At 43.5% G+C, this 25190-nt stretch overlaps 1 protein-coding gene across 3 annotated transcripts; it reads right to left on the bottom strand.

Moving 5' to 3' along the window:
- Window positions 1-321: 321 nt before the first annotated feature.
- Window positions 322-25184, bottom strand: LOC110493980 (limbin). 3 transcript variants are annotated; one of them, XM_021568621.2, is made up of 23 exons: window positions 24661-25184; window positions 24469-24538; window positions 23928-24118; window positions 23739-23795; window positions 23421-23607; window positions 22976-23076; window positions 22755-22820; window positions 22391-22525; window positions 21901-22040; window positions 16111-16435; window positions 15536-15775; window positions 14928-15103; window positions 14595-14754; window positions 12536-12724; window positions 11784-12076; window positions 11379-11571; window positions 9169-9312; window positions 8324-8551; window positions 7887-8119; window positions 7654-7741; window positions 7345-7520; window positions 3535-3633; window positions 322-1509 (listed from the first exon to the last, which is right to left on the bottom strand). In XM_021568621.2, the coding sequence occupies exons 1-23, from the start codon at window positions 24922-24924 to the stop codon at window positions 1071-1073; spliced, it is 4194 nt and encodes a 1397-aa protein (XP_021424296.2). In that variant the 5' UTR covers window positions 24925-25184; the 3' UTR covers window positions 322-1070. The 3 variants fall into 3 exon arrangements, with proteins under 3 accessions (XP_021424296.2, XP_021424297.2, XP_021424298.2); XM_021568622.2 differs by having other exon boundaries at window positions 9169-9309; XM_021568623.2 differs by having other exon boundaries at window positions 23928-24109.
- Window positions 25185-25190: the final 6 nt, after the last annotated feature.

Here is a 25190-nt window from a genome sequence, read left to right as displayed (position 1 = left end):
GGCACAAAGTTCTTGTTTTTTTTCATATAAGTTGACTCAGGGTCATACGCCAACATTCAGACATCATTTACAAACAAAGCATTTGTGTTTAGTGAGTTCGCCAAATCAGAGACAGTAGGATGACCAGGGATGTTCTCTTGATAAGTGTGTGAATTTGACTATTTTCTGTCCTGCTATGCATTCAAAATGTAACGAGTACTTTTGGGTGTCAGGGAAAATGTATGGAGTAAAAGTATATAATTGTCTTTAGGAATGTTGTGAAGTAAAAGTGAAAGTTGTCAGAAATTTAAATAGTAAAGTACAGATACCCCCAAAAACTACTTCAGTAGTACTTTAAAGTATTTTTTACTTAAGTACTTTACATCACTGCATGTTGGTAACATTTGTATGGCTGTTAATGAAACGATTTACAGAGCTATAGGTAGGCCTAGTTAATAAACTGAGTTTATATAGCTAAACTGATAATTATTAATTTATTGATCGTTTATGAATTTGTAAAAAAAAACAGTTGTAACACATTGGTTGAACTTGTGGGATTGTTATTTTGAAGCTTGCCAAAAAAATGACCGTTGCAGGTGTTTTAACATACAATGGATAGGAACACTCTACGATACAATTTTTTATAAACATTTGTACTTATTTATCATAATTGTATTTATAAAATTAGTTAAAATATTGATAATGGTGATGTGGTTTATGTATATGCCAAGACGTGCAAATCATTCATTATCAGAAAAACTAGCTGTCTACAGACAAAGCCTGCAACTATATGGCTATTTTACAGTACCTTGAGACTACTTCAACTAAATTAAACGTTAATACATATAATTTTGCTCATTGTTACCATAATACCATCATTGAGTACCATAAAGGTGGGACATTTTAAAGCACATAACAGAGTCTAACAGGGCACATGTTCCCCTAGCCTGGTCTCAGATCTGTTTGTGCTGTTTTGCCAACTCCTTCAGTCAAACAGACCTGGGACCAGGCTAGTGGTTCAGTATAGGACCAGTAGGAATCTAATGGCAAGTCTGTGTCTACAGTAGACCCTCTTGAAACCACCAGCAAGCTCAGGGTTGGTCTGTGGGGGCCACCGATCCCTTCTTCAGATTAAGAAAGTTCCTCTTCTTCCTCTTCCTGTTGGTGGCCCCTGTCGTGTTCTGGGGCTCCGGCAGAACGCGGAACACAAACACCCTCTCCCCCGTAGTGGGGATGTCCAGTACTACTGCATTGTTGGCCGAGCCAGAGGTGGAGGGTACTGCTGCAGTAGTGGAGACAAACACAGTTTCACTGTCCACCTCTCCTCCTCCTCCCACTGAAATCTGAACAGAGTCTTGGAGCTGTTCCGAGGCTATGGTTTGGCTCGTTCCAGTCGCGACTGGTTTGGGAATGGCAACAACTCCCTCCCTCCCCTTTTCCTGGACCAACACTTGCATGACGTCCCTGCGAGCCTCGGGTCTGGGATTGAGAAACAGCCTCTCCAGCAGGCTCTGTCTCTTCTCCTGGAACCTGGAAAATGAAGAGTATGACATTTGATTATGATTTCTGAAGCATCTACAGTATACAGTGCCTTGCGAAAGTATTCGGCCCCCTTGAACTTTGCGACCTTTTGCAACATTTCAGGCTTCAAACATAAAGATATAAAACTGTATTTTTTTGTGAAGAATCAACAACAAGTGGGACACAATCATGAAGTGGAACGACATTTATTGGATATTTCAAACTTTTTTAACAAATCAAAAACTGAAAAATTGGGCGTGCAAAATTATTCAGCCCCCTTAAGTTAATACTTTGTAGCGCCACCTTTTGCTGCGATTACAGCTGTAAGTCGCTTGGGGTATGTCTCTATCAGTTTTGCACATCGAGAGACTGAAATGTTTTCCCATTCCTCCTTGCAAAACAGCTCGAGCTCAGTGAGGTTGGATGGAGAGCATTTGTGAACAGCAGTTTTCAGTTCTTTCCACAGATTCTCGATTGGATTCAGGTCTGGACTTTGACTTGGCCATTCTAACACCTGGATATGTTTATTTTTGAACCATTCCATTGTAGATTTTGCTTTATGTTTTGGATCATTGTCTTGTTGGAAGACAAATCTCCGTCCCAGTCTCAGGTCTTTTGCAGACTCCATCAGGTTTTCTTCCAGAATGGTCCTGTATTTGGCTCCATCCATCTTCCCATTAATTTTAACCATCTTCCCTGTCCCTGCTGAAGAAAAGCAGGCCCAAACCATGATGCTGCCACCACCATGTTTGACAGTGGGGATGGTGTGTTCAGCTGTGTTGCTTTTACGCCAAACATAACGTTTTGCATTGTTGCCAAAAAGTTCAATTTTGGTTTCATCTGACCAGAGCACCTTCTTCCACATGTTTGGTGTGTCTCCCAGGTGGCTTGTGGCAAACTTTAAACGACACTTTTTATGGATATCTTTAAGAAATGGCTTTCTTCTATCCACTCTTCCATAAAGGCCAGATTTGTGCAATATACGACTGATTGTTGTCCTATGGACAGAGTCTCCCACCTCAGCTGTAGATCTCTGCAGTTCATCCAGAGTGATCATGGGCCTCTTGGCTGCATCTCTGATCAGTCTTCTCCTTGTATGAGCTGAACGTTTAGAGGGACGGCCAGGTCTTGGTAGATTTGCAGTGGTCTGATACTCCTTCCATTTCAATATTATCGCTTGCACAGTGCTCCTTGGGATGTTTAAAGCTTGGGAAATATTTTTGTATCCAAATCCGGCTTTAAACTTCTTCACAACAGTATCTCGGACCTGCCTGGTGTGTTCCTTGTTCTTCATGATGCTCTCTGCGCTTTTAACGGACCTCTGAGACTATCACAGTGCAGGTGCATTTATACGGAGACTTGATTACACACAGGTGGATTGTATTTATCATCATTAGTCATTTAGGTCAACATTGGATCATTCAGAGATCCTCACTGAACTTCTGGAGAGAGTTTGCTGCACTGAAAGTAAAGGGGCTGAATAATTTTGCCCGCCCAATTTTTCAGTTTTTGATTTGTTAAAAAAGTTTGAAATATCCAATAAATTTAGTTCTACTTCATGATTGTGTCCCACTTGTTGTTGATTCTTCACAAAAAAATACAGTTTTATATCTTTATGTTTGAAGCCTGAAATGTGGCAAAAGGTCGCAAAGTTCAAGGGGGCCGAATACTTTCGCAAGGCACTGTATATAGTATTTTACAAAAGTGGGACCAAAATGCATCTATCACTCTATGTTGCTATGTGCCAAATATTGTCTCTCCCAAGTTATTTCCTAGTACTTTGTAAAAGTACCCTTGGGCTCCAATTCAATCACCGATAAAGAAAAACAGCACTGCAGGTTGACTCACAATCAATGTTTATGCTTTATCGTTATCAAGGTAGTAACCTTTCAAAATTCGCACAGACCCACCTGTCCTTGTTGTCATCATTACATTGTCAACATTCTGAGTTGATGAGAACTGACTGAATTAGGACCTGAAAGTGTATCCACATCTAAAATAAAAGCTCCAGAAAAAAAGTTGTCTTGCACTCACTGGTTTCTGTCCTTGTCCGTGCTGTGGGCTGAGGCATTCCTCCCCACCATTTCCTGCCTCAGTCTGACCAGCAGAGATTTTCCTGCTCCCTCTGGCCACCTGAGAAAAAAAACAGCCAGAATGGAAAAGAAAAATAGCTCTCTGGCTATAAAGAAAATGATTCACGTGGGGGACAAGCGAATTAAGCAGATGGAGACTCCACAAAATGATGCATTTTGTTCTATTTAAGTTAACTTTCTCAGTAACTTCCCTCTTTTCCTGGCTAGACAGGCCAAGTCCCAGGTGTCCTCATACAAAGAGCATTATTCACACAAGCAACAGAGTCCAAACAGAGCGTTGGCCAGCCCAGACAGGACATTGACAGTAAGTGTTCCAAGCTCCCAGCCAATGTATCATGGGCAGATGGGAAGGTATGATCCACATCACTAAGGACTTAACATGGTCAACACACACCTACACAGTAGTGAAGAGGGCACGACAGTACCTCTTCCCTCTCAGGAGGCTGAAAAGAATTGATATGGGCCCTCAGATCACAAAAAAGTTCAACAGCTGCACCATTGAGAGCATCTTGACTGGCTGCATCACCGTTTGGTATAGCAATTGCACCGCACTTGACCGCAAAGCGATACAAAGGGTAGTGAGGACAGCGCAGTACATCACTGGAGCCGAGCTCCCTGCCATCCAGGACCTCTATACCAGGCGGCGTCAGAGCAAGGCCCAAAAATTGACAAAGACTCCTGCCACCCAAGCCATGGACTGTTCACTCTCCTTACCATCCAGCAAACGATACCGGAGCATCGGCTCCTGGACCAACAGGCTCCGAGACAGCTTCTACACCCAAGCCATAATAGCCAGACTGCTAAATAGTAAATTAATGGTACCCAAACTATCTGCACAGACTATTTTGCACTGACCCTACACACACTCACTAGACTTGATATACACACCATATACACACACTACACTGTCACTCCCACACACATCCCTCACACATTCAAACACTAAATATGCACACACAACACAAACAAACATAGACTCACACACACTCACTTTTACACTCATCATTTGCTGCTGCTAATATTTGTATTAATTATTATCTAACCGGACGCCTAGTCACTTTACCCTGCCTTCATGTACATATCTACACCAAATACCTCATACTTCTGCACATTGGTCTGGTACTGGTACTCCCTGTATAGAGCCCCATTCTTGTGTATTTTATTTTACTCCTCTTGAGTTAGTTACTGTTTGTTTTTTTAATATATATTATTTTACTCTGCATCGTTGTGAAAGGTTCGTAAGCAAGCATTTCACAGTAAAGTCCACACCAGTTGTATTCGGCGCATGTGACAAATAAAATGGGATTTGATTTGAATGACTATTCTTTCCTCCTCAGAGAGATCACATTGATTAGTCGCACTACTTCGACAGTGCTGTAAGAATGCGGTTACAACTAACATTTTACACACCAAGTAAATCCGAGGAAGGTCCCAAAGAATTGTCAAAGACTCCAGCCTCCCAAGCCATAGACTGTTCTCTCTGGAACCAGCAGAACTGTGAACAGACTCTACCCCCAAGCCATAAGACTGCTAAACAAGACAGCTAAATAGCTAATCAAATGGCTACCCACTGCTGCTACTGTCTATCTATCCTGTTGCCTAGTCACTTTAACCCTACCTATATGTAAATGGCTACCTTAATTACCTCATGCCTCTGCACATCAACCCGACACTGGTACTCCCTGTATATAGCCATGTTATTTGGGGGGGGTTTGTGTGTATTGTTTTGTATTGTTAGGTATTACAAACCGTTGGAGCTAGAACCATAAGCATTTCGCTGCATCTACAATAACATCCGCAATATGCGTATGCGACCAATAAAATTTGATTTGATATTATATACTCGTCATTGTTATTCGTTACTTACTGTGTATTCATTCCTCGTGACACTAATACATTTGTATCTTTAACTCGAAAAAGGACTCGGAAGTAAGCATTTGACTGTTAGTCCACACCTGTAGTTTACGAAACGTGAAGACTTTATTTTGACTTAATCTTTTCACAGGTTCTGTCAAAAGTTCTCATGTGAACTGAAATGCCAGCGTCCCCTGTATGATCACATAAATCTTAGCTTGCTATTAATTCCCTACATGAATGCTGAAATGTTGAACCATTTTCTTGTAGTTCCTTTTTGTTCTACTTTGGAATCTACTTGAAATTGCTTTTAGTTCTACTTTTTGTGGTAGTATATTTGTGTGTGACAGGTGCTTACAATTAGTGCCATAGCGCAGTTTCGCGGAGCCCACCCTGTAGTTTGAAAGCAAATTTCCTGTAATAAAAAATAAATAAAGAATGGCTTATGACGTGTTCATATGCTATTTGGGGGGCCCAACCTCCGGGGGGACCACTTGCGGAAACTGCGGTGGTGTGCGCGTCGTCAGTTGTTACAATGGCAAGAAGGGACATTTTCACAGTTAAGTTAATAGGAGACAAATTCAATTCTTAAATTGACACATGATGAATATGTCTTATAAGCTTTTCAGATGGGAAACAAACTGAATCCAGCGTTTACTGACAAGTAACACATTGTGCTGGTGTGAGTCACTCATAGACACCCGCCTAAACATCTGGTGCACGGCACAAACTGCTCCGAGAGTTCTATTCTCTAGTGGTATTGGTATTTTGGAGGCTGCTAAGCAGTGAGCATATGTATAACTTCATTTACTTACTGGATGTAAGTGGAGGGTTAAAACTGGGTTAAAACACCAAAGATGTGCAAGCTGTCAGATTACCAACTTGACTAAAGTTTACCCTGAGTTTTCAATGGCCAGGCAGAGAGTTTATGTCTCAGACTTCTTTTCTGCCAAGACTGCTAATTTAAAAAAAAAATACCCCCCCCTTTTCTCCCCAATTTTGTGGTATCCAATTGGTAGTAGTTACTGTCTTGTCTCATCGCTGCAACTCCTGTAAGGAGAGGCGAAGGTCGAGAGCCATGCATCCTCCGAAACACAACCCAACCAAGCCGCACTGCTTCTTGACACAACGCACATCCAACCCGGAAGCCAGCTGCACCAATGTGTCGGAGGAAACGCCGTACACCTAGCAACCTGGTCAGCGTGCACTGCACCATACCCGCCACAGAAGTCGCTAGTGCACGATGAGACAAGGATATCCCTGCCGGCCAAACCCTTCCTAACCCGGACGACGCTGGGCAAATTGTGTGCCGCCCCATGGGCAGCTAGCACTGCGATGCAGTGCCTTAGACCACTGCGCCACCCGGGAGGCCCAAGACTGCTACTTTTTGCTGTTCCAATCTTCGCCCTCCCTTGGGAACAGCCAATATTGGCAATGGAAGATTTGAACTTTGTTGTTGTTAATATCTGTAAGCAGGAACATGCCACAGTGTGTATAGTGATGTCATGCTGACAACTCTACCTTTAAGCTCTGTTGCTGCAAATTTGAAGTCTGTTGCTGTTGTAAAGCAGGAAGTGGCCCTGCTATGTTGATGATGTCATATTGCTGACTCTACCTTTAAATGTCTACTGCGAGATTCTGGCCATGTTCTACTTACCCAGAGTCAAATGAACTCGTGGATACAATTTTTATGTTTCTGCGTGCAGTATGAAGGAAGTTAGCAGACGTTTCGCGAACCAATACTAACTAGCTTTAGCGCAATGACTGGAAGTCTACAGGTACAATAGCAATGCTGGCCTAAATGCCAGAATCTCGCATTTAAACAATTCTGAAGAAAACACTCCAATCCACTACCAATAAAACTATTGATAGACGAAGGAGCTTCAGTAGTTCTTACGCTGTGCTTTCCTGCTCTGCGGACGCTGGAAAGACCGATAGCTTGGGGCAGAGGGCATCAATGAGTGAGAGCAGCTCCGACTCGGGGAGGGTTGGGAGGAGGAGGCGGAGAGCCTCTAGGAGAACCTCGGTGGAGACTTGGCTCTGCCTCACCAACCTGGCCGCAAACTCCAGATCCTGGGGAGGGATGGACGAAAAAGAGGGACGGAGGGATTGGGCTGTCAACAAAATAGTGACTCAGACCCAGATTAAGCCTACTTCCAGGCTAAAAAGCAACTGGAGAATTACAATTATATGATGGCTAGATCACCTGGTCACAGTTTGTGTAGAGTCTCTTCAGCTCCAGCTGCTCCTTGAGATCCTCCATGGCTTGATTCCTAGCGTTGGCCTCTTGCAGCCTGGGGGAAAAAAAGGATAAAATATTCATAATTATTCTGTTCGCACTTGGAGCTGTTCTGTGTTACGCTTCATGGTGCATTTGTGTAAGAATATTTCTCAATTGTACATTTGTTTTAGGCAGAATAATAGCTCCAAAAAGCCCACCTCTCTGTCTGCAGAACAATGACCTGATCACACGTGTACAGGGCCTCGTGAAGGATGGTGGCCATGCGGCTGTCACGCTCTATATGAAACAGCCTCCTTTGCCCTTCCTCTTCCTCCTCTTCCTCATCAGAGTAGTGTGGGTCTTTGGGTGGTCTGTGTTTGGAGGGTCCAGACTCCAGACTCTCCAACTCTGCATGCTCTCTCTGGAGCTGGAGCTCCGCTTCCTCCAAACCCTGTAGTCACACGCCAAGTGATCACACTCTTCACAAAACCTTTATCCACTGAGGATATATCTTATCCTGTATCTGTGTGTGTAACCAAATTGCTCAGGCGGATTTGATCAAAATGAGCCAACGATGTAATATTTCACAGCTAAAGTAGGAATCAGGCTACAGTACATGCTAAAGCATCCAACATGCCACAATGTCCTATCCTACCAGACAGTGGTTCTGGATGCTCTGGGCTATGGGGGCTGCCCCCAGGCTCCTGCTGGCTCGCAGTTCTTCTGTGAGCAGGCTCTGGATGGTGAGCAGAGCTCTGGAGGTCTCCAGGACCCTGGTCCTCCTCTCAGCCTTCTGGTAGTGGAGGGCGGCCATCTGCACGGCCAGGCCGTCTGCCTGATTCCGGAGCTCCGATTCCCTCACGCTACGCATCTCCTCCAGGACCTAGAGAGAGAGAAAGATGTTGGAGGCGTCAGGGAACAAAGGGGTTTAGCTAAAGTTGTAGGAAATGAGTTAGGTTAAGTGATTAGGTCACCGTTACTCAACTAAGCTCTCCCTGGACACTGGTGAGACATACATTGAACACCCTGTGCGCTTACTCTTATTTTGTGTTAAATGGGCACATTTTATAATAGGTTATGGACCAGTTAGGCAGCCCTAGGAACCGTAGTCATAGCAAGAGCAGGTTTATCAGTAGGCTGGCTAACAGGTTTCATAACACTGGCAGCAAACGCTAAGGGACAGTTTTTCTGAATTTGATGATGACTATTCCTGGACTAAAAAGGACGTTCAACGAGATCATTTACAGATTTTGGTCCAGGAGTAGGCTTAATCTAGGTCTGAGATACTCTAAAGGTTTCGGAGTCCGTCCGGGAATATCCCCTTTACCCGCCTCTGCTATATTCCCATCTCGTCCAGCTGGAAGTGTGAGAAAGTGTCAAAGGAGCAAAAAGTGAGTGAATGCGACAAAAGAGGATATGCGCAATATAAAAGCCTTCTCCTCCATTTTATAACTGTCCCTCGGGACAAATAAAGTTTCAGTGAACTGAATTCCACCGAACCTTCTCCCTCACAGTGCGCTCCATTTCTTTTTCTTTCTCAAACAGCTGTATCCTGTCCTCCATCTTCTTCTGGAAGAGCAGCAGTTCTGAGGGGTCTGCTCGCTGTCTGCCCTCAGTGGATTTCCCTTTAGTCCTCGTCTTCTTCTGGAAAACACACAAGATGGTTAGTGAGATGGTGAGGGAAACATCTCCACAGCATAGGCTACTGTCATTTCATCTAGTCTGTTTAGCATTAGTTGCTATTTGTTTTACCATTGACCACTGTGGATATAGCCTAGGTGTTTTTGTCAATACTTTCATACATTCCCACAATGTGCCAATGCTCCAGCTTACATGTCTGTAGAAGTTCTGGCGTCAGTTGGAAGAGAGGGAATGCGTTTGAAATAGGACGGCCATCACCAGTGACTTCACTGCCATATCCGCAATTTGATGTTATTTTAATGGACAAAAAATGTGCTTTTCTTTCAAAAACAAGGACATTTCTAAGTGACCCCAAACTTTTGAACAGTAGTGTATATACACTGCTCAAAAAAATAAAGGGAACACTTAAACAACACAATGTAACTCCAAGTCAATCACACTTCTGTGAAATCAAACTGTCCACTTAGGAAGCAACACTGATTGACAATAAATTTCACATGCTGTTGTGCAAATGGAATAGACAACAGGTGGAAAATATAGACAATAAGCAATGTTTCCCCCAATAAAGGAGTGGTTCTGCAGGTGATAACCACAGACCACTTCTCAGTTCCTATGCTTCCTGGCTGATGTTTTGGTCACTTTTGAATGCTGGCGGTGCTTTCACTCTAGTGGTAGCATGAGACGGAGTCTACAACCCACACAAGTGGCTCAGGTAGTGCAGCTCTTCCAGGATGGCACATCAATGCGAGCTGTGGCAAGAAGGTTTGCTGTGTCTGTCAGCGTAGTGTCCAGAGCATGGAGGCGCTACCAGGAGACAGGCCAGTACATCAGGAGACGTGGAGGAGGCCGTAGGAGGGCAACAACCTAACAGCAGGACCGCTACCTCCGCCTTTGTGCAAGGAGGAGCAGGAGGAGCACTGCCAGAGCCCTGCAAAATGACCTCCAGCAGGCCACAAATGTGCATGTGTCTGCTCAAACGGTCAGAAACAGACTCCATGAGGGTGGTATGAGGGCCCGACGTCTACTGTGCTTACAGCCCAACACCATGCAGGACGTTTGGCATTTACCAGAGAACACCAAGATTGGCAAATTCGCCACTGGCGCCCTGTGCTCTTCACAGATGAAAGCAGGTTCGCACTGAGCACGTGACAGACGTGAGAGTCTGGAGACGCCGTGGAGAACGTTCTGCTGCCTGCAACATCCTCCAGCATGACCGGTTTGGCGGTGGGTCAGTCATGGTGTGGGGTGGCATTTCTTTGGGGGGCCGCACAGCCCTCCACGTGCTCGCCAGAGGTAGCCTGACTGCCATTATGTACCGAGATGAGATCCTCAGACCCCTTGTGAGACCATATGCTGGTGCGGTTGGCCCTGGGTTCCTCCTAATGCAAGACAATGCTAGACCTCATGTGGCTGGAGTGTGTCAGCAGTTCCTGCAAGAGGAAGGCATTGATGCTATGGACTGGCCCGTCCGTTCCCCAGACCTGAATCCAATTGAGCACATCTGGGACATCATGTCTCGCTCCATCCACCAATGCCACGTTGCACCACAGACTGTCCAGGAGTTGGCAGATGCTTTAGTCCAGGTCTGGGAGGAGATCCCTCAGGAGACCATCCGCCACCTCATCAGGAGCATGCCCAGGCGTTGTAGGGAGGTCATACACGTGGAGGCCATACACACTACTGAGCCTCATTTTGACTTGTTTTAAGGACATTACATCAAAGTTGGATCAGCCTGTAGTGTGGTTTTCCACTTTAATTTTGAGTGTGACTCCAAATCCAGACATCCATGGGTTGATACATTTGATTTCCTTTGATAATTTGTGTGATTTTGTTGTCAGCACATTCAACTATGTAAAGAAAAAAGTATTTAATAAGAATATTTCATTAATTCAGATCTAGGATGTGTTATTTTAGTGTTCCCTTTATTTTTTTGAGCAGTGTATATAATGCAACATGTCCAAGTGATCTTTGTCAACTGTATGTTACAGAATGTTAAAGCTAAGGAACCAGCAGAGGGCGGTATTATCATTTTGGCACTACAAACTGTATGTATCAGATACTCCACCTACCTCTTGCTGTGGATGTTCAACCTGCTCCTCCATCTCCTTCCTCCAGGTGGACAGAGCGGCCTGCAGTTTGGAGCGGGAGAGGGCGTGGGGCAGCATTAGGCAGTTGTCCATCCTGGACAGACAGTTCTGGAACTCCAGCTTCATGTGTAGGAGCTCCTCGTCCGATAAGGTGAGCTGTGACGAGCACAGAGACCTTGGAAGGATAGAAAATACACGCAAACACACACACAGTTGGCCACACACACATAATTAGCACAAAGTGCTAATATTTGCATTAAGATACCCCAGAGGTTTATTTTTTGCCCCCTTTCACAAGTATTCTGAAATGTGTACCAACGTGACCATCTTCTCTGTAGCGCAATGGACTGACCTGAAAAAGTGATTGGAAAATAAACATCTGCTCACCTGAAGAAGACCTGTCCCCTGGACCTCAGCTCCTGCTGCTCCTGCAGCTCCCTCTCCATGCCCTGGTGCAGTGAGTCCCTGGAGGCCTGGAGGGTCCTCACTGCCGCCTTGCCCTCCAGATGGAGCCTCTCCTGGGCCTGGGACAGGGCGCTGCTGCTGGCCCCTATGGGGGACCCCGATTCTGGCTGCTGGAGGGGGTCACGGGGGTTCCCCAGGGCCAGCAGAGCCTGGGCGACAGCAGGCTGGATGGCCTTCACCTCCACCATGGCGCTGTGGATCACACGCATGGTGACCTGGGGGAGGTCAAAGGTGAATCTCCAGTCAATAGAAAGTCAGAGAAAGTGAAACTACTTGCTTGGTTAGTTAACAATCCATGTAACTATGTATGTATAATCATGTATGATGTTCATTAGCTGTCTAACAATCGCTTTTTCAAGTTGTGTACTTGTAACAAAGTCTTGTCCGTCAATGGTCTTGAACTGGGGACCTTCTGCAGACCAACACTTTGCACTCACAAAGCAGCATTACCTATTGCTCCACAAAAGCCATGGCCCTGGCAGAGCAAGGGAAACAACTACTTTAAGTCTTAGAGAGCGAGTGCTGTCACTTGCACAATGGATGCTACTAGCACACTGCTAACTAGCTAGCGATTTGAAAATGGCAACATGTGTTGTGCAAGTTATAGCTGCCAGTTACCTAATCTAACCGTTGTATACAAGGAGAGAGGCGGGTGTTGTGTCATTTTGAGTTACCTTACGGATGTCTGCAGCGGCCTCCTCATCCAGGTTGTTGATGAGCTCCCCAAGCTCCAGGCACTGGGCGGTCAGCAGGCTCTGCCAGCAGCGGAGGTGCTGGGCCGGCTCCACCTCCATCCTGTCCTCCTCCAGGCCCCCTCGGGACAGGGCTGACAGCTCCTTCTGCCTTTGCTTGTGGCCCTGCAGCTGGATGAAGAGAAAAAGACAAGGTTGAAAAGCTTAAAATCGAGCCCTGGCCCCTGCAGGCACTCCTTGAGCATGTTCAGTCGGCAAATGTAAAACATTGCAGATAGAAATGGCAAGAACAGAGCTGATGTTGGTTCAATATATATTCATCTGAATATTCCACTACGGTGTGCCCTGCTGAACAGAACAAAACCTAGCTGTTACCTATTTCAATTCAAATTGCTTTATTGGCATGATATACAATTTGTAGATATTGCCAAAGCAGTATAGTGGTACAGCATTTGAGTAAATACAGTACAATGCACAGAGGGTAATGAATACAGTTAATTTCAGCAGTATTAATAATAGTACATATAATCATGTATACAGGAACAACACTACTGCTGTTGTATTGTGTAATCTTCGGTCGATATATTTCATTAAATAAAAATATGATTATATAAAAGAAAGAATGGCTAATCAACAACAAAATGTACATGGATGATGGTTACACTATGTATTACTTGTAAGTTATATACAATGTAAATACTTCAGGGAATTAATGGTTATGGGATGTACTTCAGGCTATGGCAATCATATACATACAGTGACTTCAGAAAGTTTTCCGACTCTTTCCACATTTTGGTAGGTTACAGCCTTATTCTAAAATTGATTCAATTGTTTTTTCCTTCATCAAGGTACACACAATACCCAATAATGGAAAAGCAAAAACAGGTTTTTAGAATTTTAGCTAATTTATTAAAAATAAAAAACAGAAATATCGTATTTACATAAGTATTCAGTATCCTTTAAGTATTCGGATCCTTTACTTGTAGAAGCACCTCCAGACGTCACACTTGGCATTCAGGCCAAAAAGTTAAATCTTGGTTTGATCAGAATCTTGTTTCTCATGGTCTGAGTCCTTTAGGTGCCTTTTGGCAAACTCCACGTGGGCTGTCATGTGCCTTTTACTGAGGAGTGGCTTTCGTCTGGTTTGATTGGTGGGGTGATGCAGAGATGGTTGTCCTTCTGGAAGGTTCTCCCATCTCCACCATGGGGTTCCTGTTCACCTCTCTGACCAAGGCCCTTCTCCCCCGATTGCTCAGTTTGGCCAAGCGGCCAGCTCTAAGAAGAGTCTTGGTGGTTCCAAACTTCTTCCATTTAAGAATAATGGAGGCCACTGTGTTCTTGGGGACCTTCAATGCTGCAGACATTTTCTGGTACCCTTCCCCAGATATGTGCCTCGACACAATCCTATCTCGGAGCTCTATGGACAATTCCTTTGACCACATGGCTTGGTTTTTGATCTGACATGCACTGTCAACTGTGGGACCTTATATAGACAGGTGTGTGCCTTTCCAAATCATGTCCAATCAATTGTATTTACCACAGGTGGACTCCAATCAAGTTGTAGAAACATCTCACGGATAATCAATGGTAACAGGATGCACCTGAGCTCAATTTCGTATCTTATAGCAAAGGGTCTGAATAGTTATGTAAATATTTCAGTTTTTCTAAAAATGTAGTTATGTTAATAAGATATTTCAGTATTTCTAAAAACCTTTTTTCGCTTTGTCATTAAGGGTTATTGTGTGTAGATTGCTGAGGATTTTTATTTATTTTCTCCATTTCAGAATAAGGCTGTAACGTAACAAAATGTGGAAAAAGTCAAGACACAGTATGTATTTGTAATATTCGTGGTTTCTCCATTACCCAGAATAATTCCCAGCTTTATGTTATGAGATATTTTCTTGAAAAAATATTATCTTATTTGGGAGTATTTCTCAAATAAGTGCTAATTCATTATTTATCTAATTAAGATATGCAAATGTATTGCCTGAGGGCAACACTGTGAAGTTTGACTTAAACAACGCACTGTCAATCATCTCACCATGTCAGAGATGAGGTCCCTCCTCTTCTTGACCAGGCCACAGTGCATGGCCCTCCTCTCCTGGTTCAGAGCCTCATCCAGGCCCTGCCTCACCAGCAACAGCTCCTTCTGAGCCTTGTCTAGTAGCAGCTCCACCTGCTCTTGAGACACATCGCTCCCCCTGTTGGAATACAGGCAAGGTTGCATTTTTAGGAATGTAGGCTACATCTACGTTATACAAGTTTCCCGAACTCTTAGTAGTCTACAATGGCTTAAGGACAAGTAGGTAGAAGACAACAGGTGCTATAAAACCTGACATACAGTATAACACATGTAGAGAGCCATAGCACAAACCTCCTATGCTGGCTGAAGCAGTTCTCTATCTGGCTGGAGGTCCTGGAGAAGGTCTCGGAGATGAGGCCCTTCAGGCTGTGGAGGCTGTGCACCAGGAACCTCCTCTGGGCGTGGCGCTCTCCCAGCATGCAACGTTGGTTGGCCAGGACCACATCCAGCACCTCCTCCAGCTGATTCTAGAGAGATGAGATGTGATGAGATCAAATAAAATGAGATGAGATAAGATGAACTGAGAAGACATGCGATGAGACATGATATGTGGTTGTCTCACCTAGCTATCTCAACATGAATGCACTAACTGTAAGTCGCTTTGGATAAGAGCATCTGCTAAATGACTAAAATGTGAATGTCAATTAGATAAGATGAGAAGAGATGGTAAGAGATGAGAAAAAATTAGATGAGACAAGATATGTGAAGAGATTAGTTGAGAGCACAGTATTTCCCCTTGACTTTCCCATTTAGTCCAAAACAACTTTCAGTGATACATACAGCGAAACATTGCTGAAAACTATTGCTGAAGTAGCTCCTACCTGAACATTTACATTGGCTGTTTCAAAGTGTTTCCTCCCATCTGTTCCTACTGAACGGGACCATCTTCACTAGCTCACCTGATAGGCAAAGTAGTCATGCAGGAGACTCCTGGCCTGGGTCTTCTCCAGCTCGCACATCCTGGTGGCTTCCTCCAGCTCCTCTGAGAAGATCTTGTGCAGCTCCACTCTTCTCCACTCCACTATCTGCCTTTGGACCTTGGCTGAGGCCTCCTCGTGTCTCACCAGCAGGGTGCGCTGGAGGTGACTCTGGTTCAGCTTGTGGAGCTTCTCCAGGAGGACACTGCATTGGTGGAGCTCCTGGAGAATCAACCAGAATCAACCAGACCTGTGTTAAATATAAGTGTGAAATACTTGAAGTGCACTTGATTTAGTCTATCCAGTGCCATGGAGAGCTACTGGGTGTGCAGGCTTTTGCTACAGCCCACCACTAATACACCTGCTTCAAATAATCACCTAACCATAGTCTTGACCATAATTAGCTAAATCAGGTATTTAAGCACAGGGCTGGAGTTGCTTCTCCATCTGTGCCCATAGGAGCCATTTCTGGCATGTTTAACTAATTATTTATGCACAAGTCACATTGCTCTCTACCTCCGCCAATGGTTTTTGATTGATAATAGCCACTACAGTACCTGTTCGTCAGAGTGCTGAAACAGCACCTCTGCCCGGGCCTTCTCCTGGGCCTCTCTGCGATGCTCCGCCTCCATCTGCTCCCGGGTCTCCAGGTTGCACTGGGCCGCCAGGGTTGCCATGCGTGCCAAGTGCTCCTCCTTCAGCTTGCCCTCCATGCCCATCAACTGGCCGTGGAGCACGCTCAGTAGCCGCTGCTCGGCCTGCTGGGACATGTGGTTCTGGGAGCGCAGCGCGGCCAGCAGGGCTGCGATCACATCTTTGTACATCTGGACCCGACTGCTCTCCAGGCTGGAAGTGGCTCGCAGCAGGCTGGACATCTCCAGGCTGTGAGGATGTCAGATATACAGTACCAGTCAAAAGTTTGGACACACCTACTCATTCAAGGTTTATTTTTTAATATATTTTTTAAAACTATTTTCTACATTATAGAAAAGTAGTGAAGACAAAAAAAGTGTTAAACAAATCAAAATATATTTTATATTTTAGAATCTTCAAAGCAGCCACCCTTTGACTTGATGACAGCTTTGCACAATTTTGGCATTCTCTCAACCAGCTTCATGAAAAATGATTTTCCAACAGTCTTGAAGGAGTTCCCACATATGCGAAGCACTTGTTGGCTGCTTTTCCTTCAGTCTGCGGTCCAACTCATCCCAAACCATCTCAATTGGGTTGAGGTTGGGCGATTGTGGGGTCCACGTCATCTGATGCAGCCCTCCATCACTCTCCTTCTTGGTCAAATATAACTTACAGAGCCTGGAGGTGTGTTTTAGGTCATTGTCCGGATGATCATCCGTTCACCTACTTGGCGTCTCACAAAGACATAGCGGTTGGAACCAAAAATATCAAATTTGGACTCATCAGACCAAAGGACAGATTTCTACCGGTCTAATGTTCATTGCTCGTGTTTCTTGGCCCAAGCAAGTCTCTTCTTCTTATTGTTGTTCTTTAGTAGTGGTTTCTTTGCAGCAATTCGACCATGAAGGCCTGATTCACGCAGTCTTCTCTGAACAGTTGATGTTGAGATGTGCCTATTACTTAACCGCACTTAAAGAAACTTTCAAAGTTTGTTACATTTTCCGCAATTGACTGACCTTCATGTCTTAAAGTAATGATGGACTGCCATTTCTCTTATTTGAGCTGTTCTTGCCATAATATGGACTTGGTATTTTACCAAATAGGGCTATCTTCTGTATACCACCCCTACCTTGTCACAACACAACGGATTGGCTCATACACATTAACAAAAGAAATTCCACAACTGAACTTTTAACAAGGCACACCTGTTAATTTAAATGCATTCCAGGTGACAACCTCATGAAGCTGGTTGAGAGAATGCTAAGAGTGTGCAAAGTTGACATTAAGTCAAAGGGTGGCTACTTTGAAGAATCTCAAATATAAAATACATTTTGATTTGTTTAACACTTTTTTAGTTACTACATGATTCCATATGTATTATTTCATAGTTTTGATGTCTTCACTATTATTCTACAATATGTAGAAAATAGTCAAAATAAAGAAAAACCCTTGAATGAGTAGGTGTGTCCAAACTTTTGACTGGTACTGTATATTATAAAGCTTTGTCTGACTTTATACTTTATCGTTCATCAACACATAGTTTCCGGGAGACAAATGACCAAACAGCCCTTTAGTGGCCTCATGGGGTGGAACATTATTAAAAAAAAACTTCATATTTTCAGAATTAACAAACATATATTTTTTGTTGTTGTTGAAAATTCGGTGTTTCTATGTCAAACTGTTTTGTTAAAATTCAGTACTAGGTGATGTACAGTGCCTTGCGAAAGTATTCGGCCCCCTTGAACTTTGCGACCTTTTGCCACATTTCAGGCTTCAAACATAAAGATATAAAACTGTATTTTTTTGTGAAGAATCAACAACAAGTGGGACACAATCATGAAGTGGAACGACATTTATTGGATATTTCAAACTTTTTTAACAAATCAAAAACTGAAAAATTGGGCGTGCAAAATTATTCAGCCCCCTTAAGTTAATACTTTGTAGCGCCACCTTTTGCTGCGATTACAGCTGTAAGTCGCTTGGGGTATGTCTCTATCAGTTTTGCACATCGAGAGACTGAAATGTTTTCCCATTCCTCCTTGCAAAACAGCTCGAGCTCAGTGAGGTTGGATGGAGAGCATTTGTGAACAGCAGTTTTCAGTTCTTTCCACAGATTCTCGATTGGATTCAGGTCTGGACTTTGACTTGGCCATTCTAACACCTGGATATGTTTATTTTTGAACCATTCCATTGTAGATTTTGCTTTCTGTTTTGGATCATTGTCTTGTTGGAAGACAAATCTCCGTCCCAGTCTCAGGTCTTTTGCAGACTCCATCAGGTTTTCTTCCAGAATGGTCCTGTATTTGGCTCCATCCATCTTCCCATCAATTTTAACCATCTTCCCTGTCCCTGCTGAAGAAAAGCAGGCCCAAACCATGATGCTGCCACCACCATGTTTGACAGTGGGGATGGTGATGAGCTGTGTTGCTTTTACGCCAAACATAACGTTTTGCATTGTTGCCAAAAAGTTCAATTTTGGTTTCATCTGACCAGAGCACCTTCTTCCACATGTTTGGTGTGTCTCCCAGGTGGCTTGTGGCAAACTTTAAACAACACTTTTTATGGATATCTTTAAGAAATGGCTTTCTCCTATCCACTCTTCCATAAAGGCCAGATTTGTGCAATTTACGACTGATTGTTGTCCTATGGACAGAGTCTCCCACCTCAGCTGTAGATCTCTGCAGTTCATCCAGAGTGATCATGGGCCTCTTGGCTGCATCTCTGATCAGTCTTCTCCTTGTATGAGCTGAAAGTTTAGAGGGACGGCCAGGTCTTGGTAGATTTGCAGTGGTCTGATACTCCTTCCATTTCAATATTATCGCTTGCACAGTGCTCCTTGGGATGTTTAAAGCTTGGGAAATCTTTTTGTATCCAAATCCGGCTTTAAACTTCTTCACAACAGTATCTCGGACCTGCCTGGTGTGTTCCTTGTTCTTCATGATGCTCTCTGCACTTTTAACGGACCTCTGAGACTATCACAGTGCAGGTGCATTTATACGGAGACTTGATTACACACAGGTGGATTGTATTTATCATCATTAGTCATTTAGGTCAACATTGGATCATTCAGAGATCCTCACTGAACTTCTGGAGAGAGTTTGCTGCACTGAAAGTAAAGGGGCTAAATCATTTTGCACTCCCAATTTTTCAGTTTTTGATTTGTTAAAAAAGTTTGACATATCCAATAAATGTCGTTCTACTTCATGATTGTGTCCCACTTGTTGTTGATTCTTCACAAAAAAATACAGTTTAATATCTTTATGTTTGAAGCCTGAAATGTGGCAAAAGGTCGCAAAGTTCAAGGGGGCCGAATACTTTCGCAAGGCACTGTATATAAAGCGTAATATTGGGATGCAAACTCAAAATTGAGTTCATTTCCACTCTATATCTGACATGGTACAGGTGTCTTCTTTTTCTTAAGACTTTAACAATATGTTAGGTGTATACTTTTGTTTCAAAGTTGATTTATACAAAGAAACACTCTGTTTAACCCAGATTTAGCCCACTGCAGTACAAGTTTAATGCAGACAGGTATAATGTCAGTGTTAACCCAATATTCATTTAGCAGTGGCGGGCCACCATTACTAAAACGTGAGCACTACTAAAAAAGAATACTTTCGGGGATGGTAAGTCATTTTCAGTATAAACTTAAATGACTACAACCAGATATAAAGTATGTAGAAAAGATAGAAGCAGAGTTATATATATAAGAAGCAGAGTTATATATTTTTAAATAAGATCATGTTTGAGAACTAACAACCACCAGAATAAAAAATAGACAGTCAGGGAGAGTAAAAATGGCCCAAAATGTTATGGCATGGGGCCCCCATTGATTGTCTTATAGTGTTTGAGTCACTCAGATAGCATAAGAACACATTAAAATGTTTTGAATTGCAGGAAATTTGCTTTAAAACTTTTTTTTTTGCCCCGTGACTAAATGTTTTGAATTGCAGGAAACTAGCTTTAAAACTGTTACATTTTCTCTTCAACCCATGGCAAAATGTGTAGATTTGCAGGAAATTAGCTTTAAAACGGAAAAACAAATTACAGCATGTGCGGCCATGAGGAAGGTCAAAAACCACGCCATTGGCCAAGCCCCACGCTAATTTTGTCACCGCTGCTGGAAAAAATGATAGGGGAAACACGGAATGCAACATGATGCCTCAATAATTATATGCATGTATGGCCCCCTTATAAAGCCTTAGCGACTTCTCAGAATGACCAAATAACAGATACTTTCAGTCTAGCAAGAATAGAAATACACTGAATGATAATATAAACGCAACATCCTTTTGATAATGCAACCACAATGACTCTATTACTTGTCTCTGTTGGTTCCATGTTTCATGAGCTGAAATAAAAGAGTGCAGAATGTTTCCATATGCACATAAAGCTTATTTCTCTCAAATTTTGTGCACAAATTTGTTTACATTCCTGTTAGTGAGCATCCACCTGACAGGTGTTGCATATCAAGAAGCTGATTAAACAGCATGATCATTACACAGGTGCACCTTGTGCTGGGGGACAATAATAGGGTACTCTAAAATCTGCAGTTTTGTCACACAACACAATGCCACAAATGTCTCAAGTTTTGAGGTAGTGTGCAATTGTCATGCTGACTGCAGGAATGTCCACCAGATGTTACCAGAGAATGTAATGTTAATTTCTCTACCATAAATTTGTTTTAGAGAATTTAGCAGCACGTCAATCCGGCCTCACAACAGCAGAACACGTGTAACCACGCCAGCCCAGGACCTTCACATTTGGTTTCTTCACCTGCGGGATTGTCTGAGACCAGCCATCCAAACAGCTGATGAAAACTATAAGAAACCGTCTCAGGGAAGCTCATCTGTGTGCTCGTCGTCCTCACCAGGGTCTTGACCTGACTGCAGTTTGGCGTTGTAATCAACGTCAGTTGGCAAACACTCTCCTTCGATGGCCACTGACACACTGGAGAAGTGTGCTCTTCATGGATGAATCCTGGTTTCAACTGTACAGTGCAGATGGCAGAGAGCATGTATGGCGTTGCGTGGGCAAGCGGTTTGCTGATGTGGAGTTATGGTATGGGCAGACATACACTACGGTGCCTCCCGAGTGGCACAGTGGTCTAAGACACTGCATTGCTAGCTGTGCCACTAGAGATTCTGGGTTTGAGTCCAGGCTCTGTCGCAACCGGGAGACCCATGGGGCAGTGCACAATTGGTCAAGTGTCTTCCGGGTTAGGGGAGGGTTTGGCTGTCAGGGATGTCCTTGTCCCATCTCGCTCTAGCGACTCCTGTGGTGGGCCAGGCGCAGTGCACGCTGACACGGTCACCTGTGAACATTTGAACATCTTGGCCATGTTCTGTTATAATCTCCACCCGGCACAGCCAGAAGAGGACTGGCCACCCCTCATAGCCTGGTTCCTCTCTAGGTTTCTTCCTAGGTTCTGGTCTTTCTAGGGAGTTTTTCCTAGCCACCATGCTTCTACACCTGCATTGCTTGCTGTTTGGGGGTTTAGGCTGGGTTTCTGTACAGCACTTTGTGACATCAACTGATGTAAGAAGGGCTTTATAAATACATTTGATTGATTTAGTTCAATTGACTGATTTCATTATATGAACTGTAATTCGGTAGCATCTTTGAAACACAGTTCCTACTCCTAGAGCATAAGACATCATAAACCATAACGACAAGTAATAAAGCATTATATCCTTTGGCATTTCCATACTCACTTCTCCAGAGCTTGATACATGTTCTGAGGGTCTTCCAGCACCATGATGTCCACCATCTTGTCCTCGAATGCTGCCTCTTCTTTGGCCGTCTCACTCATGTTGCATACCGCATACTCAGGGTCTGAAGCGCCTCGCTTTTTCTTGAGGAATGACAGACATACAAAGAGAAACAGTAACCATCCCTTTACTGTGGATTGCTTTCAAATAGAATAAAAACAATCATAGTCAACGAACAAATGGGAGAAATATCTTTCAAACAATAGTTTAAAAATAAAATACAATAGAGAGTCAATTTGTTGACTTTGTATTGGTGTCATTGTTTTTCTTTTTGCCACGGCTGGGTGGCTAACAAGTATACAGATCTGTTTGTGCTGTCTTGCCAACTTCATTGCTGTCATTGTCACACAGCAATGGAGTTGGCAGGACATCACAATCAGATCTGGGACTCAGGTAAGCTAATAGAGGTGAGGTTACAGTAACAACGTCTTACCCTTCGCTCTAGGGAGTTTTTCCTGGCGCGGGCACATATTAGGTTCATGGCCAGAAATCCCAGGGACAGCAGCAACAAGGACAGAAAGAATCCACCAATAAACCCAGCAAAATGGACATAGTGATTGGGGTAAATCTGAAAGTGTATAGTGAGAGTAGGTCATATTCATCAATATTTGATAAAGAGAAAGAAATTACTATCAGGGGCACGGACAATGCTGTAATCTGATTACTATGATGAAATTTACGTAAGTAAGGTTATATGTAAGGTTTAGCATTGTAAACGCAGCATTACGTTGAACACGACTATCAACCGACATCACATTGATAAACTAAGAAGTAAGAAACGATGGCTTCAAGGTTACCTTGTTCGTGGAGTTAAGCCTCAGTGTCAAATTAGCCACCATTGGACCAAACATATTGACGTCATTCTGTAGAGCGAGAATAACAGTATAAATGACCCTGGAATAGCACCTATGTACAGCAATGTAAAGTGTTGCTGCTTTGGCAATATAAACAGAGCAAGAGAAAAAGGGACAAAGTGTCTATTAATGTTCTATATTATGTCATGAGGTGATTGCAGTACCAGTGATGCATTGGAGAAGGTAAGGAAGGCAGGCAGGTCCAGAATTTCACTCTTGTGACCCTTGATGAGGGCAGTGTACGTCACAACGTACTGAGATCCTGCTGCAGAAAAGCAAACCAAAACAACAACGATATTAACTACGGTTGGAAATATGGAGTAAAAAGCTAATACAATCATTTTAACAATGTTCATAACTCCAATTGGATAAGTTCAGGTGGCACAGCCTTCTGTAGCATGGAGCCTGGGTCATTTTCAGTGAGGTACACTGTAGCAAAACAAACTGAAAATCGGTGCTTCTTATTACACAAGTTCAGGTTGTATCTCCCCGTTTCAAATGTAGGCTATTTTCTCATTTTGTGCATACTGAACACAACCCTGGTGATCTGACTGATTGACAGACTGACGAACAGACTGATGAAACCGATTTCTCATGACTCTTGTGTACCTGGCAGTGAGTCGATAGTGAAGGTCTGGAAGCCTTTCTCCACCACCATTCCCCCACTCTGCAGGGCTGCTATCCCAGAGACGGAGTCCCTGATGGCCAGCTGGGAAAGGTTGCTGTCCCCTGGAGGCCCAGTGTTGTTGATGAGCAGGAAGAACGTCACATGGGGGAACTCGGTACCTGCCTCCACCTGTGTCCCAAAGGATCGTAGAGAACACATGGTATATGAGGGCACATTGTACATACACTTCTATATACCGAGCCTAGCCGAACAGTAACGAGCAAAGCAAGACCATCCTCTACAGAGTCTACATTACTTACCTGGGCACATTTCTGAAATTTGAGTCCAAATGCTGATGGCTGTGCAGCACTTTGAATCTGAAAGAAAGTACAAAGTAAACACAACAAGTTTTTCTGTTTCACAAAAGCATGGATGGAAACTTGTCCCTTTATGTTCCATTATGGCTTTTGACCACAACCCCTGGACTATATCTCTGTTTGTGTACTTACCTGAGGCAGAGTGTGACCAGTGATGTATCTGGTGAGACTGCTCCTGCGGCTCCGGGCCTTATGCTGCATGATGTTGGCCAGGTGGCTTAAGGAGGTGTAGAGGGACTGGCCCCCGGGACCGGCTGGGGCCACAGAACGAAGAGGACCCTCTTCAGCACAGAAAGCCATGGGCCCACATGGCCCTGGTTGTCCTGGGAAGTAACATTAGTAAACATACAATAGTGTACAGTAACAGTACACATAGTTCCGTATGTAGTTACAGTATGTCCTGGAGCTGTTCCTGTCTATTAATGTTCTATATTATGTCATGTTTTATGTTTTGTGTGGACCCCAGGAAGAGTAGCTGCTGCTTTTGCAACAGCTAATAAAATACAAAAAATACCAAATGACACAGTGGGTTTGAGAAGATTTAACAGTTAACTGGTGGAATTACTGTCATAGGCTACTTTCAGTCGAGAAGGCTAAGTGTCTTTTGACATTATACCCTTATCGTTACCCTAGGGATGATAATAAATGTTGCAGAACACATAAAATAACAAACCATCCATCTTCTTCGAGCTCAGCTCTGCTGATTTTCCACCAGGGTCATGCTGAAATGGTCTAAGAGAGTCCTGTTGAATGGGAAACATAGTGAAAAACAAAACCTGTTCCAACAACTGCATAGCAGACAGACAGATATAGATGTACAGCCCATGAAATAGGACAGGCACAGAAATAAGGGAATTTGACTCACTCTAGGTCGACCATTTCCAAATGAGTTCTGTCGAGTTCCCCATGATAGTACAGAGATGTAACAGAACGCGGGATGTACATGGTTGCTGTCCCCCATGATAGCGGAATGGCATGGATTCTCATGATGGCTTACATTATTGAACCCATACGAATGAAAAGGGCGGTGCTGTAGACGTCTCCAAAATACAGGCCTATACTCTTGTTGAAAACAGAAGAAAATAGTGCATACAGTGACTACTTCCACGAGGAAATGTACCTGAAGCATTCGTTTGTTCTAAAACTTTCACTACTTTCCCGAAATCCGTTACATTTTGCATCCTCTTGTTACTGTATTAGACAAAGGAAACATTGTCATTGTTCTCTGATAACACGAAATTGTGTTACAATATGTCTTAAAAACATGTCATGCAAAAGAAACAAACAAGAATAACGGGCGAAACAGATTTTTGTCGACTGTGAAAATATAGGTCATGGAAATGGGTCATCCAAACTTCCTCAAAGACTTTCCCAAAACTATGAAGAAAAGGACAA

The sequence above is a fragment of the Oncorhynchus mykiss genome, chromosome 17, assembly GCF_013265735.2.
Source record: "Oncorhynchus mykiss isolate Arlee chromosome 17, USDA_OmykA_1.1, whole genome shotgun sequence".
Taxonomy (NCBI): domain Eukaryota; kingdom Metazoa; phylum Chordata; class Actinopteri; order Salmoniformes; family Salmonidae; genus Oncorhynchus; species Oncorhynchus mykiss.
The sequence above is the reverse complement of the archived record's forward strand: the minus strand, read 5'-3'. Positions and strand labels throughout refer to the sequence as shown.

What these genes read in the sequence shown, in the direction of transcription:
- LOC110493980 (XM_021568621.2), bottom strand. Translation starts at nt 24,924, where the DNA reads ATGCTTCAGGTACATTTCCTCGTGGAAGTAGTCACTGTATGCACTATT. An exon ending in CCTTCTCCAATGCATCACTG is followed by an intron (nt 22,821 to 22,975) that starts GTACTGCAATCA and finishes CTCGCTCTACAG; the next exon opens with AATGACGTCAATATGTTTGG. An exon ending in CCGCTGCAGACATCCGTAAG is followed by an intron (nt 12,077 to 12,535) that starts GTAACTCAAAAT and finishes GACCTCCCCCAG; the next exon opens with GTCACCATGCGTGTGATCCA.